At 40.3% G+C, this 13,230-nt stretch overlaps 1 protein-coding gene across 2 annotated transcripts in view; it reads left to right on the top strand.

The window, feature by feature from the left end:
- Positions 1-13,230, top strand: part of SYT1 (synaptotagmin 1) — a gene marked incomplete at both ends in the record, with an annotated part of 131,240 nt that overhangs the window by 67,942 nt on the left and 50,068 nt on the right. For both annotated transcript variants that reach the window (XM_080638924.1, XM_080638923.1), the window contains one exon: positions 8,977-9,094. In XM_080638924.1, coding sequence (XP_080495050.1) covers positions 8,977-9,094 — 118 coding nt within the window. The remainder of the gene's footprint in view (positions 1-8,976; positions 9,095-13,230) is intronic.

Below are 13,230 nucleotides of genomic sequence, written 5' to 3'. Positions count from 1 at the left end.
AACCAAAGACAAAAATATTGAAATTATCTGAGAGAGTGTTTTACGTATTTCTGACTTCCCTGAAACTAGGAAGCACTAGAACAAGAGTGGCTCTGAGCTTTTCTGAGAGTTTTCAGCTTGCCGCTTTTCCAGCTGCATATCCTTTACCCCATTGCATATTTTTAGGCAGTTTTGATACTCCGGAAAAATCTCCAGTACACAAATTAGTAAAAGAGGACAATATAAAAAACTTTCCAAACGGAGAGCAATGATATGGAAATGAATTTCAAATCTTGTCTGTGCTTGTAGCACAGAAACAATGGATAGAAATAAAAGGTGACATTGACTTGTGTGAAATTATACATGAAGGAAAGTCTTCTTCATCTTGATGAATTACAGGTGAAGAACTGTCTTGTTAACAAGACTTCACCTGTCAACTGTTAACTTGCATCAGCTGTCTGTGATTTTCCCATTAGCAAATCCAGTTCCTTTTTATTTTGCTGTGCAGTCCCCTTGTCTGCAGTTTTTTTCTAGGTCACCACTGTGGTTGCAGTGCAGTGGGGATCTTGATCTGCCTCTTTCACAAGAAGTTGTCTCCTTGTGAAATAAAGGAATAAGATAGTTTTCACACAGAATCGTGTTGTATGCTGCCCTGGAAGTTGGGGAGCATGGTAAGAAGGTTCCTGTAAATATAATGGAGAGTACTGCCTTAAAGAGGATAATCAGATTCTTGCCCTGTTCAGTGGAAACCCTTAAGAACATGCCAGACCCTCATGTGTTCTGCTGGCTTGCCTTTAGCTAACCAGCAGAACAATGTCACATGCTGCCTTTTGCCTAATTGCCAATTTAGGACATTCTGAAGGAGGCTGCTGTACTGTGTGAGGTTCACAACTGGGGTCATGGAAGGGAGCTGGGGGATATGATGGAGGAACATGAAAGCTGGACTGGTGTTGCAGCAAGCAAGAAACAAGAGAAAGGAAGACATCTATCTGCAGGAGTTGAGTGAATCAGACTGTGCTAGTGTCACTGCAGAAAGAGCCATTTATATATAATGTATCTAGACTGGTACAAGGTGCAAGTTCTTTTTGTCTTGTTACAGAGAAAAGGGAAGAAGATAGCTGTCTACAAAGGTAACCCATAAATTTCTCTGAGTTTCCCTTTGTGGTTCTTGCAGAACAAATAGAAATATACTGTATGGTTTCAGTAATGGAGGCACTGAATTCACCTCATAGTCTTTCCCTGTGGTTGCTGAATTTCAGCAGCTATTATGCCAACTATTCCCACTCACTGGTTTGTTTAATCTGTTCTGGCTTTCATCAGCCAATAATATATGGTCATTGTAGCAAGGACTCTCTTCGTGCCAGGTTTTTAATACAGTACCATATTCAGTGGTACATCTTACAAGTAAGGAATCACTAATTGATTTGATTCTTAGTTACTATAATTTGCTGCCTGCCAATCCTGTATATTTTCTGATATATGCTGCAATTCCATTCTCAAACTTTGGAGTCACTTGCTTTTTGAAATTAAGACACCCTTAGTAGTGGAAACTACATTAACTAAGCATTAAGGCGCCCATACTTATTACAAGAGGTGTTTTCAGAGCAAGTAAGGGTGCTGTACTGTGACTTCCTGTACCCTATCGCAGGAGAAGGACTTTCTGTAGAGTGACTGCAATGCAGATATAATACTCTAGTAATTATGGAAAAGCTTCATGATTTGACTTCTCATGGTGTCTGATAAGCCAAAAAAAAAAAGAAAAAAAAAATCTTTCAAGTGTATTACATTTCCTTTCAATATTGTACTGGGGCTGCTCACTAGCCTTGTGACAATGCTATAGTTAATAAGTTTTCCATGCTGTCAAAAGTAATAATATTAATGTGCCATTCAGTTAAATTAATTTTGGTTTGTGCACTGGCCTGTATAAATGTGAGTGACATTTCGAAATATGATCGGGCAGGAGCTGAGGAGAAGCCAAGTGGCAAAACAGAGCAAGATGCACTCATTAAAGCAGAACAACCAGCTGCAAGCATTTGTGGGTAGGCAGAATTACAGAAAACCAGACACGTATATTTCTTTTAATTCATTCCTTCTTTTCTCATTGATTTCAGAAATTCATTTGCTTGTTTAATTAAGAACTTGGTATGTTTGCTAGCATAGTCTTTTGTCTGGAAATCAAAGAGTGCATTTCTACTAATCTTTGATTTCAAGTGCCTTCAGCCACAGCATTTCTCATTTTGCAAGAGGCAGCTGATTGTAATGCTTTTAAACTGATGATCGTGATGTGTCATTTTCTACTAATAACAACAATGTTCTTTTTCCATGTCCTCCGCTTTTTAGAAAGCGGTAATAGAAATGCTTTCTCTAAACAGTTAAAAATGTAATGAAAAGGACTAAAAGGAGGAAGCTGACAAAACCTGAGTTGTTAATTTTTTAATAACATTGACTGGTTCAAAATACTGCCCAATTTACTTTCAAGTCCGATTTACCATTGTGTTGGAGAATATTACATCATTAGGGCAGTAAAAAGAAATGTGATTTACTACATTTCTGTATATATTGCAATAAGAAGACAGATTTTTGAAGAATATCTATGTCAAGTAGTGCTGTTCAGAGGGATGGGGGGGAAAGTAGAAGCAAATAATAGATTTTTATTTCAACAGGAAGATCCTGCTAGGTCTGTTCCCTTTAAGCAAAGGTAAAAGGTAATGCTGGCATACAGAGTTGTATCACAAAGGAGTCAGAGAGTAGGATTGTAGTAGGAAAATCAGTCAAAAGGAATATGCAATTAAACTGTTTCTTTTGGCTTTTCCTCACTCCTACTTTATCCTGTGACTGCATCCCGACAGATACCACCTCCTGATACCTTTAATAAATTCTCTTAATTTGAAAGATAGCTCCCTGTCTGCCCTAAAACTAATCCCTTTTAAAAATTAACTCATAGACCTCTGCTTCCATTTCTGTTCTCTGTTCACCCAGTGTCAGTCTCCTTTCCATTTCTTCTTAAGCCTGTTGTCACTGCTAGTCCCTTTTTTGTGGTGTCCAAAACGAGCTCTCTGGATCTTTGCCTCCAGAACCCTCTGTTTCTTCCGAGATCTCCTGCTGTAACCTATTTCAGTTTGCTTTGCTTCTTAATTTACTTATTATGTGGCTTGTAACCCAACACTTTACATTAACAGGAGCTTCCTTTTATGGCCAAGTTTGCACATTTGGAGAGGGTATAACCTATGAATACGTTTCTGAAATAATGTTAGTAAAAGCAAACAGGAGAGACTTGTGATCACAGACACTCTGTATTTCCATTTTGTAAAACAAGTGGATTATTCCTGTGAATAAAGAAACATGCAGTAGTAGTGAACTTGTCTGTTCATATTTTATTGGTTTAAAATATTTTCTTCAAAATCGCAGTAGGTATAATCATGAAGAAGGTTCTTCCTTCTCTCCGGAAGCATTTAGAACCTCTTTACTGCTGGCCGTATAACAGTGTGGCTGCTCTGTTCATGGGCATTATATACTTTTAGACAGCAAAGGAATTATTCTGCTTCTCAGATTAATGGCTTAGTTGTTAAAGTACTTAAGTTTATATTGACTGGGTTTGTAGTTAACATTTTGAACGTCTGAAATACCTACTTGTGTAATCAACCTTTTGATTGAAATTGCTGGGGAGAGCTCTGCCTGTCCTGTTTGCTCTCAGTACTTTGTTCCAAAAGTAGTTCATAGACTTTGGGGGTACAGCAGTACTTGGTGTGCAGATATAATCATGTGATAGTAGCCAAAAGTGCTATAATAATGGGACACATTAGCTCCAGCTTTTCTTTCTAGTTCATTCTTATCTTTCCCTGCTTCACCATCTATTTTTTAGCCTGTTTTTGCAAACTGAGTTTTAGAAGCTTCTTGCTCTCTTCCCACTCCTTTGCCTAATTGTGGCAGAACCATTTTCCTATTGTGAGGTCATCTGGTCCCTGATTCGCAAGTGTAAAATATTGTCTTTAATGACTATACCTGTTGCAGGTCTGAAATTTTCTGCTTTGTTCTTTAACCACGTATTTATCAAAAGTGCAATGCCTTGGAAGCTGGTAATATTGAAGACAGCTGTTGTAGCAATAAAATTTCAGGTTTAAAGAAAAAAAAGGAAGCCCAACAAACCAGTATTTCTTTTTCCCAGTATGATCTCTGTTTGTCCTAGGTGACTGGAGGAGCAATACTTTCCCAGTTGTAGGTCCCAGCTACGTCTATGGTTTTTCAATTCTGCACATTTGCAGTGGTAGTTTAATTGAAGTTGTGGTCAGTCTATGTCATCCGTTACTGCATCCATGTGATTCTGCTACTGTTACTATTGTGACACCTTAGCGGATTAGTGTATTTATGGTTTGTGTGCCTAGAAAAGAAATTTGTTGGATTTGAGATCTCTGTGTGTAAACAGAATGCAATGGTCTCAGAAATGTCTGAAGCCCATGGATGTGAGAATTGGGACTGGAGATTCTGTCATTAAATTTTACGTGGGTTTCCTGAAAGACTCCTCATTTACCTTATAACCCACCTTTATGTTGTCCCTGTTCTCTCTGCAGAGTTGTAAAACATTTGATTGGTGCAAAAACTATACAATGAACATTATGAATTTCCACTGTAAATATTCATTGGGGAAAAAATTGTATTTTGGGTAGTCACCCATAAACCACATCCTGTTGTGTATCTCTCAGCCTTATGCAAATATCCACAATCAAAACCAGGTATTGAAGTTGGAAACCCACTTCTCTGTGTTTATATACTTCCTCCACTGGCTATTTTGGAACCATAGTTCCAATTAGGAAAAGCATAAGGTTCTGTGGCTCATTATTTTGGTATTGTTTTACCAAGTCAGCTACAAAGATCAGCTTTCTCATATCTTCCACAAAAATGTGGAGAATGTAAGAAAATGGATATCTCTGTTAAAGATTCTGCAGTGTGAATGAGAGTAACCTGCATAAATAGCATTTTTCTCTGAAGCTTGTTAGGAGAGTGTCTGCAGAGGCAAAAATTACTACTGACAAATACGAGAAGAAAAATGAGGCAAGCAGGAGCCACTTAGAGTCACCTTTAATAAGTCCAAGTTCTCAACAGGACTTCAGATAGCCTTTTCTAAGCTGCATAAATGTTAGCAGCACTGTGTTATTTATGTTCTGCTCCATTGCATCCTCTTTAAATGTAGTAAAGTTATGAAGTTGCTTAGATGGAGAGAGTCTTTTGATTGGTGTTTAGGCATTATACATTAACAGGTTAATGTCTGTGAACCTGTTGGAAGCTTCTAACACTAACTTACAGTTTCCATCAGAGATCAAAGTAATTTACTAATGTAAATTATTTATGCATAGGACTGAAAGAAATTAATAATAACAATAAGGCACCTCCATGAGATAATCACCGCACCAAAGCCACTCATCTGTACCTTGTAGCCCTGCAGAGGTTTGTAATTATCTCCTGCAAACCACACCTCTAGTGATTGCTTTTTGTTGCCTCATTTCAGTGCTGCCACTTGGAGTATGTTGCCTGACATATATTTAAAAAAAAAAAAAAAAAAAAAACAACTTAGAAATGGAAAACTTTGGCAGTCATGCAAAGAGAAAATGTTAAAAGTACAAGAAATACTGAAGAAATGCAGCTAATGCAGACTTTAATAGCAACAAAAGAGTACTAAATGTGATTCTGTAGGCATTTAAAGAGGCACTTCTGCTTTTTCTTCAAGTTATTCACTGGAATGAGCCCATCATCTGCTGTATTTCTCATGGCTTGCTGGTGATCTATGGAAAACTGTCAGTTTACATGATGCTGGCTTCTTCTCCAAGCTTCCTGCAGCTAAAATTGGCATTAAAAGAGCCTAAAATGCATTAAATTCTCCCATAAAATTACTCTTCTATGTAGACAATTGCAGTATTTGCACAGAAGCATAACATGATTACAGATGGAGAAAGGCTGGTGAGAGGTGATGGTCTTCTTGGCAATTTACATACATATTTGTAAAGAACCTCCTACAGCCTCTGCTGAAGCACTCAGATCAGAAACAACAATCCTAACACCATTTTATGCTTACTAAACACACTCTAGTCTTAGCACAAGTAAAAAAAAAAAAAAGGGGAGAAAAATAAAAAAAAAAAAAAAAAAAAAATCCACTCAAAGGAACAATTAGAAGCATGGTATTGATTTAAAAGTACCTTCAAAAATAGATGTTTAGATATTCTGTCAGTGAGGTACATCTCTGATAAATACAAGGGAATAAAAGTTCCTGTGCTGCTAAAACCAAAGCTCTGTCTAGTGAATTTCGAAGTGAGTGCAGAGCCCTTAAATATCAGGTGATACGTGAGTACAAAGGTGTCTAAGATGGAGTACTAAAACAAGCTTTCAAGTATACCCTGTTTCAGTCTTATTCAGAGCCCTGTGAATCAACCAGGCTATTTTAAACCAAGAATACCAGGTAATAGTGTCCGTGGAGAACACTGGGCAGCTGGGTGAGCTGTAATCATGATAACACAAATCAATAAGCAATTGATTTCTTCCATTCTGAATAAGCTGCAAGTGATAAATCAACTTCACTGTTAGCCTGGCCTATGGACTTCCAAATCCGAATACTTGTGAAACAGGAGCATGTTTTGCTGTTGCCGTGCCATTGCAGGCTCAGCTAGAGCCAAGTATGAGCTATGCAGATTGCACAGCTGAAATCCATATTTCCATGATCTGAATCTACACTGGGGTTTATAACAGTATGGAAGAATAGTAAGTCCTTCCACAACAGGGCAGTCCATGCTGTGAAAGATATCTTCTGTTAGGTACAAATTAAAAATGTAAATTTTCTGATACTAGGATCTGTTCTTATAGCCCTCCTGGGTCAGATAGAGATCTCTAAGATACTGCTTCCCGACAACCCTTTTGCAGCCTGCTGAGTCCTAATCCTCTTAGCTGCTCCTTCTGCAGAAGCTGTGTCATATCCTTGATCATTCCTGCTGTTTTTCTTGGAATCTTTCCCAATTCTACCATACACTTTTTGAGGTGGGAAGGGCACTGTAAGTTTTCAAGATAGTGGCACCTGTGCATTCTGACAGCATTTTTATGTGATACACACATTTAAAACCATGAGTTGTTTTGTTGTGTTCTCCCTGAGCATTTCCTAACTATGTGTGTTATGTATGTTTCCTGTCTGCTGGTGAGCACTGAGCTGATAGTTCCCTAAAAAACATCTATTACAATGCCTGGGCCTCATTCCCAACTTGTAATAATCAATTCAGAGTCTGTCACATTATAGGTATTGCGTTATTGTTGCAGTTTTGAAGTTTTTTAAAACTAAAAGGAAGGGTTACTTCGTGGTACCATTCTCAATACGTACTGCGCCCATTCATTGTTGGGAACAAAGAATTCTGCATCCCCAAGATGTCTTCTAAGACAAGCTCACACACCTTTTGATAAAGGAGGAAGATGTAAACTCTGAAGTATAGCTGAGTATCTGGCATGCATGCTTCAAATGGGTATAATGCAGAAGCTTATCCAAACCTGGATAAAAACTGGTTATGTGTAAGAGCCATTGAGAGAACTGATGCTGAAAACTTGGTTTACTGGATGAAGTTTAGTTTCTCTTAAATGACTTGGAAGCTTGAGCTCCCAGTTGGAAAGGAATATTTGGGTTCCTTTTGCATGAATGGTAAAGTCCTTAGGACATGGGCTGTCTTTTCTCTAGGAAATACCCACTACGTCCATGAATATGTGAGCCAGTTGCCCTCACGAGTGCTTCCTCAGCTTTTTAGGTAAGGTTCTAACTTCGCCTCTTTCAGGTTGGCTCTTCAAACCTGGTAAATTGCCAGATTCTTTTTGCATTTGTGGAATGGGGAAAACATGCATAATTCCTGCAAAAAATTACCTAGTGTCTTAACAAAAAGCTTGGATACAGCCCCAAAACTTTTCAGCAACCAACCTTCAAGTTTATTCAGAACCAAAGAGATACAGCTTTACGGAATGTACTTTACTGCCAGGATGAATTGTAGAGACAGACATGCCAGAACTACTGTCTTTGAAAGGGGATCATTGCTGTCTGAAATGCTGTATTGGACTGTTCAGTATAACCTTACTCTTCTCTCAAAAGCAATCTTGTTACTCCCCTAGAGATACCATTGTACCTGAAAGGAAGGAGAAAAGCAGCTTGATCATCCTAGTGATCATTTCTAAGTAGTATTCTCCTCGTATTCTCTCTTTTGTGTCTTCAAGTTCAGATCTATTTTCCTCCTTTTAAAACAAAGTTCCTGTCATTCTGAACATAAGTCAGCCTTTTCCTCTTTGCTGGGGCTGTTAGGAATGTACTAAGAAATGAATGGTGAAAGGTTGCGTTTGGCAGGAGCCCTGATGTTGGGCTACAAGGCTGAAGGCAAAACCAAATCCTTCCAGCTGTTCTTGACATGAGGAGGGATGCACTGTGTTCTTTCCTGGTCTATGTCTGTCCTTTTATTTTTCCCCATTAGATAGGAGACAAGTCTTTTTTATATGTATACTGAATGGTTTGTGCTGTGTGGTTTTAATACTTTTTGCTTCTGTGACAAAGTGTGGTGAGAAACGCCCACGTTACTGTTTTGTCCCATAGTGGTCTATGCATGTGTGTTAATTGATTTCTGCTGAAACACAACCTGGGAAAAAAATAGTCATGACTTTATTTGAAGTCAGACAGTATTTGTGAAACCCCGACTATCAGGGATGAAATGCTGAGCAGTATAAGTTATTTTGCAGCCAGCACGTATCTTGTCATTTGCCTCCATGCAGGGTAGTTGCTGTGGACTCCAGTTGCTGCAGCAGACTTGAAGTTATCAAGGATTTAAGCTGGCAACTTGTGTTTGATATCTCGTATTGTCCATTTGAACGTTTTGTTAAACAGTAGGAGTTAGAGATGTAATCCTGTTCATTTTCTGTGGAGCTTTCAAAACTGCATTTTTAAGAGGTACCAGAAGACTACACAAGTATAACACCATGCCTTGTTTGCTTTCACAGCAAGAAAAACTGGGTGATATTTGCTTCTCCCTCCGTTATGTGCCTACTGCTGGCAAGCTGACTGTCGTCATTCTGGAGGCAAAGAACCTAAAGAAGATGGATGTCGGTGGGCTATCAGGTATGTGCATGAAAATCTGCTTGTAGATTTTGCAAGCTTGTAAAGGCATAAAGTAAACTCATTTACTATTGAAGAACTCTTGGTTGAGAAGGTAGCGACTCTTGTTCACTGTCTGAAAAACGGAGTTTGTGTTTTCTGAAAGTTAGGGCATGACTGAGTATATCAGAACTCATTCTAGCTTAAAAAAAAAGGAATTTCATTATACATGGCATTCCCTTCCAAGACAAGGTCTGAAGAATTAAACACTCAGATCACAGTGCAAGCTCTATGTACTCTCCTTCTCTCCTGTTGCCTGGAGATACAGACTATTCAAGCAAGAGGAAAAAAATCTGACTACAGTTCCTATTGTGTGTCTGATCTCACAAAACATGAGCGTTTCCATGCAGTGTTACTCATACATAATAGTGGATCTCGTGACAGGTCACCATGCTGACTGCTGGTTGAGGTGCTAGGATAATTGTCTCTGCATTTGAAGGGCTCAGGTGTGATTGCTTCCATGCACAGAGTTGGGAGTGCTCTACATTTGCATGTAGACTTGCAATCAAAATGACAGTCTTGCTGTGTGGTAGTCAGTGAGGTTGATATCTCCAACATAACTACAAATGTTCCTTGTAGTCTTTCCTCGTACTAGGGCTGTACACAGCATGAGTGAGATGATGTATGCCATCTCTGAAGGATGGTGAAGTCAGCACATGTGACATTAGGGCTGTGTCCTAGTGTCCTGGTGGGGCTCCATGTAGGCTTCTGTTCTCTGCTATGTCTGGAATTTGTAACCAAAATACACAAAGAAATGGGAACCTGCTAGAAGCGAGCCTGAAGATCTTGCCACTTGTAATGAACAGTAATAGGAGGGCCTTCACAAAGTGAGAGGAGACAAAGTTTCTTACCAGTAACCAGTTATCTTTTTTTATTTTACTTGCCTTTAAAGTCTTCTACTGTACAGCAACAGACATCATAAAGTAAAAGGCATCAAAATATTGTAGTCATTACCTAAATCAAATCTAGCTTTTTCTTGTCTAAAATAAATGGTGGATTAGGGCACACAACTAACAGTTTCCCTAGTGCTCATACTCAAACAATTGCAAATTAATGTTCTTACGTACATTTGCTTCCTAATTGGAATCTTAGATTCTAATAGTAAAGAAGAGTATGGGTCTTTTGACAGAAGTGTAGCTCTGAGAGCCAAAGCATCTATATTCTTTTCCAAGCTTTGCAAGAAATGTGATGAAAAATAGATACTCATAAGAAAAAAAGGGGCAGGAAAGCATTAAGGAACTGAAGACCTTCTACAGACTTCAGATGGAAAAGACAATGCATTGTGTTGGAAATAACTATGAGGAAGTGAATGGGCTTACTCTCCTCTATGGTGAAGCACACAGAGGGTGTTGAAATATATTTCTAGGGGATGACAGGCTTTGTCCTCCTTTTTTCGGGCCATGCCAAACTAGAAACATGTTCCCTGAGACAAACAAACCCAATGGGATACCATGGTTATAGCAGGAATTCAAAAGTCACTGACAGTGATAAATGGCAGTTAGAACGGTATTCCTGAGGCAGTAGTTACAGATTAAATAATGTTAGTTTAAAGTGGATCCAGTATCTTTCATTAGGGAATTTATCTTTTGAATAAATTATGCAGAAATAACGTCTGAAATCAAGCCGAGATTCTGTTGTCATTATTCACACTAAATAATACCTGCTCTCAAAGTACAGTAATGTTAAGTGGTAATGAAGGTGACAGGATTTTGTCTTGATTAGTGAATGCTTTCCCCACTAGTTTTGTTATTTTCTCTAGGTACTAAATTAGCTTTTTGTTTTGCAAAACCACAAGTTTTGTGTTGCAGTGGAGGTGGAAAATGTTAACAATCAAATGTGGTCTCCAGCTGAATGTTACCTATAGACTCAAAAGCACTTACTGTCACCAAGGGAAAGCCATTAGCAAGAGGTGAAAATTATGTAGTTGACACAGATGGGGAAAACTTAGACAAAGTATCTGGGGTTTGAGTTTAGAATATGTCTTTTCATTGTTCTATCATATTTTGGAGAAGATGCTGGAAAAGCAGAACACAGACATTTGAAAAGGGCTCTACTTTCTCTTGTATCATAGAATAGTTAGGATGGAAAGGACCTTAAGATCATCTAGTTCCAACCCCCCCGCCATGGGCAGGGGCACCTCACACTAAACTATGTCACCCAAGGCTCTGTCCAACCTGGACTTGAACACTGCCAGGGATGGAGCATTCACAACCTCCCTGGGCAACCCATTCCAGTGCCTCATCACCCTTACAGTAAAGAGCTTCTTCCTTATATCCAATCTAAACTTCCCCTGTTTAAGCTTGAACCCGTTACCCCTTGTCTTGTCACTACAGTCCCTAATAAATAGTCCCTCCCCAGCATCCTTATAAGCCACCTTCAGATACTGGAAGGCTGCTATGAGATCTCCACGCAGCCTTCTCTTCTCCAGGCTGAACAGCCTCAACTTTCTCAGCCTATCTTCATACTCTTATACTTCATACTTCATACATGCTCCAGTTCCCTGATCATCCTCGTGGCCCTCCTCTGGACTTGTTCCAACAGTTCCATGTCCTTTTTATGTTGAGGACACCAGGACTGCACACAATACTCCAAGTGAGGTCTCATGAGAGCAGAGTAGAGGGGCAGGATCACCTCCTTTTGACCTGCTGGTCACGCTCCTTTTGATGCAGCCCAGGATATGGTTGGCTTTCTGGGCTGTGAGCGCACACTGAAGCCGGCTCATGTTCATTTTCTCATTGACCAACACCCCCAAGTCCTTCTCTGCAGGGCTGCTCTGAATCTCTTCTCTGCCCAACCTGTAGCTGTGCCTGGGATTGCTCTGACCCAGGTGTAGGACCTTGCACTTGGCATGGTTAAACTTCATCAGGCTGGCATCAGCCCACCTCACAAGGGTGTCGAGGTCCCTCTGGATGGCATCCCTTCCCTCCAGTGTATCAACCGAACCACACAGCTTGGTGTCATTGGCAAACTTGCTGAGGGCGCACTCAATCCCACTGTCCATGTCACCGACAAAGATGTTGAACAAGACTGGTCCCAACACCGATCCCTGAGGGACACCACTCATTACCGGTCTCCAGCCGGACATTGAGCCATTGACCACAACTCTTTGCGTGCAGCCATCCAGCCAGTTCTTTATCCACTGAGCGGTCCACCCATCAAATTGATGTCTCTCCAATTTAGAGACAAGGATGTCATGCGGGACAGTGTCTAATGCTTTGCACAAGTCCAGGTAGATGACGTCAACCAGTCTACCCCTGTCCATCAGTTCCATAGCCCCATCATAGAAGGCCACCGAATTGGTTAGGCAGGATTTCCCCTTAGTGAAGCCATGCTGGCTGTCACCAAACACCTCCTTGTTTTTCATGTGCCTTAGCACGCCTTGCAGGAGAATCTGCTCCAAGATTTTGCCAGGCACAGAGGTGAGACTGACTGGTCTGTAATTCCCTGAGTCATCCATTTTCCCCTTCTTGAAAATGGGGGTTATATTTCCCTTTTACCACTTGTCGAGAACTTCACCTGACTGCCATGATTTTTCAAATATGATGGCCAGTGGCTTAGCAACTTCATTCGCCAGCTTCTTCAGGACCCGCGGATGGATTTCATCAGGTTCCACGGACTTGTACACATTCAGGTTCTTGAAATGGTCTTGAACCAGATCCTCTCCTACAGTGGGCCTAAGGTCTTCATTCTCACAGTCCCTGCATTCGCCTTCCAAGACTTGGGTGGTGTGGTCAGAGCATTTGCAGGTGAAGACTGAGGCAAAGAAGTCATTAAGAACTTCAGCCTTCTCCAAATCCAGAGTAGCCAATTCTCCTGATAGACTAGGGACAACATGGGCCCTCTCCGGAAGCTGTCTTACTTGTAATGTGCCTATAGAATCCCTTCCTGTTACCTTTCACATCCCTAGCCAAGTTTAATTCTAACTGGGCCTTAGCTTTCCTAATCTGGCCCCTAGCTTCCCGGACAACATCCCTGTATTCTTCCCAGGCCGCCTGTCCCTGCTTCCACCTTTTATAAGCCTCTTTTTTCCTTTGAATTTTCCTGAGCAGCTCCTTATCCATCCAAGGAGGTCTCCAGGCCCTCCTGCTGCACTTCCTTCT

Source organism: Psittacula echo (genome assembly GCF_963264785.1).
Source record: "Psittacula echo genome assembly, chromosome: 1".
In the NCBI taxonomy this organism is placed as follows: Eukaryota; Metazoa; Chordata; class Aves; order Psittaciformes; family Psittacidae; genus Psittacula; species Psittacula echo.
Note: the sequence above shows the minus strand (reverse complement) of the source record. Positions and strands in the feature narration are given on the sequence as shown.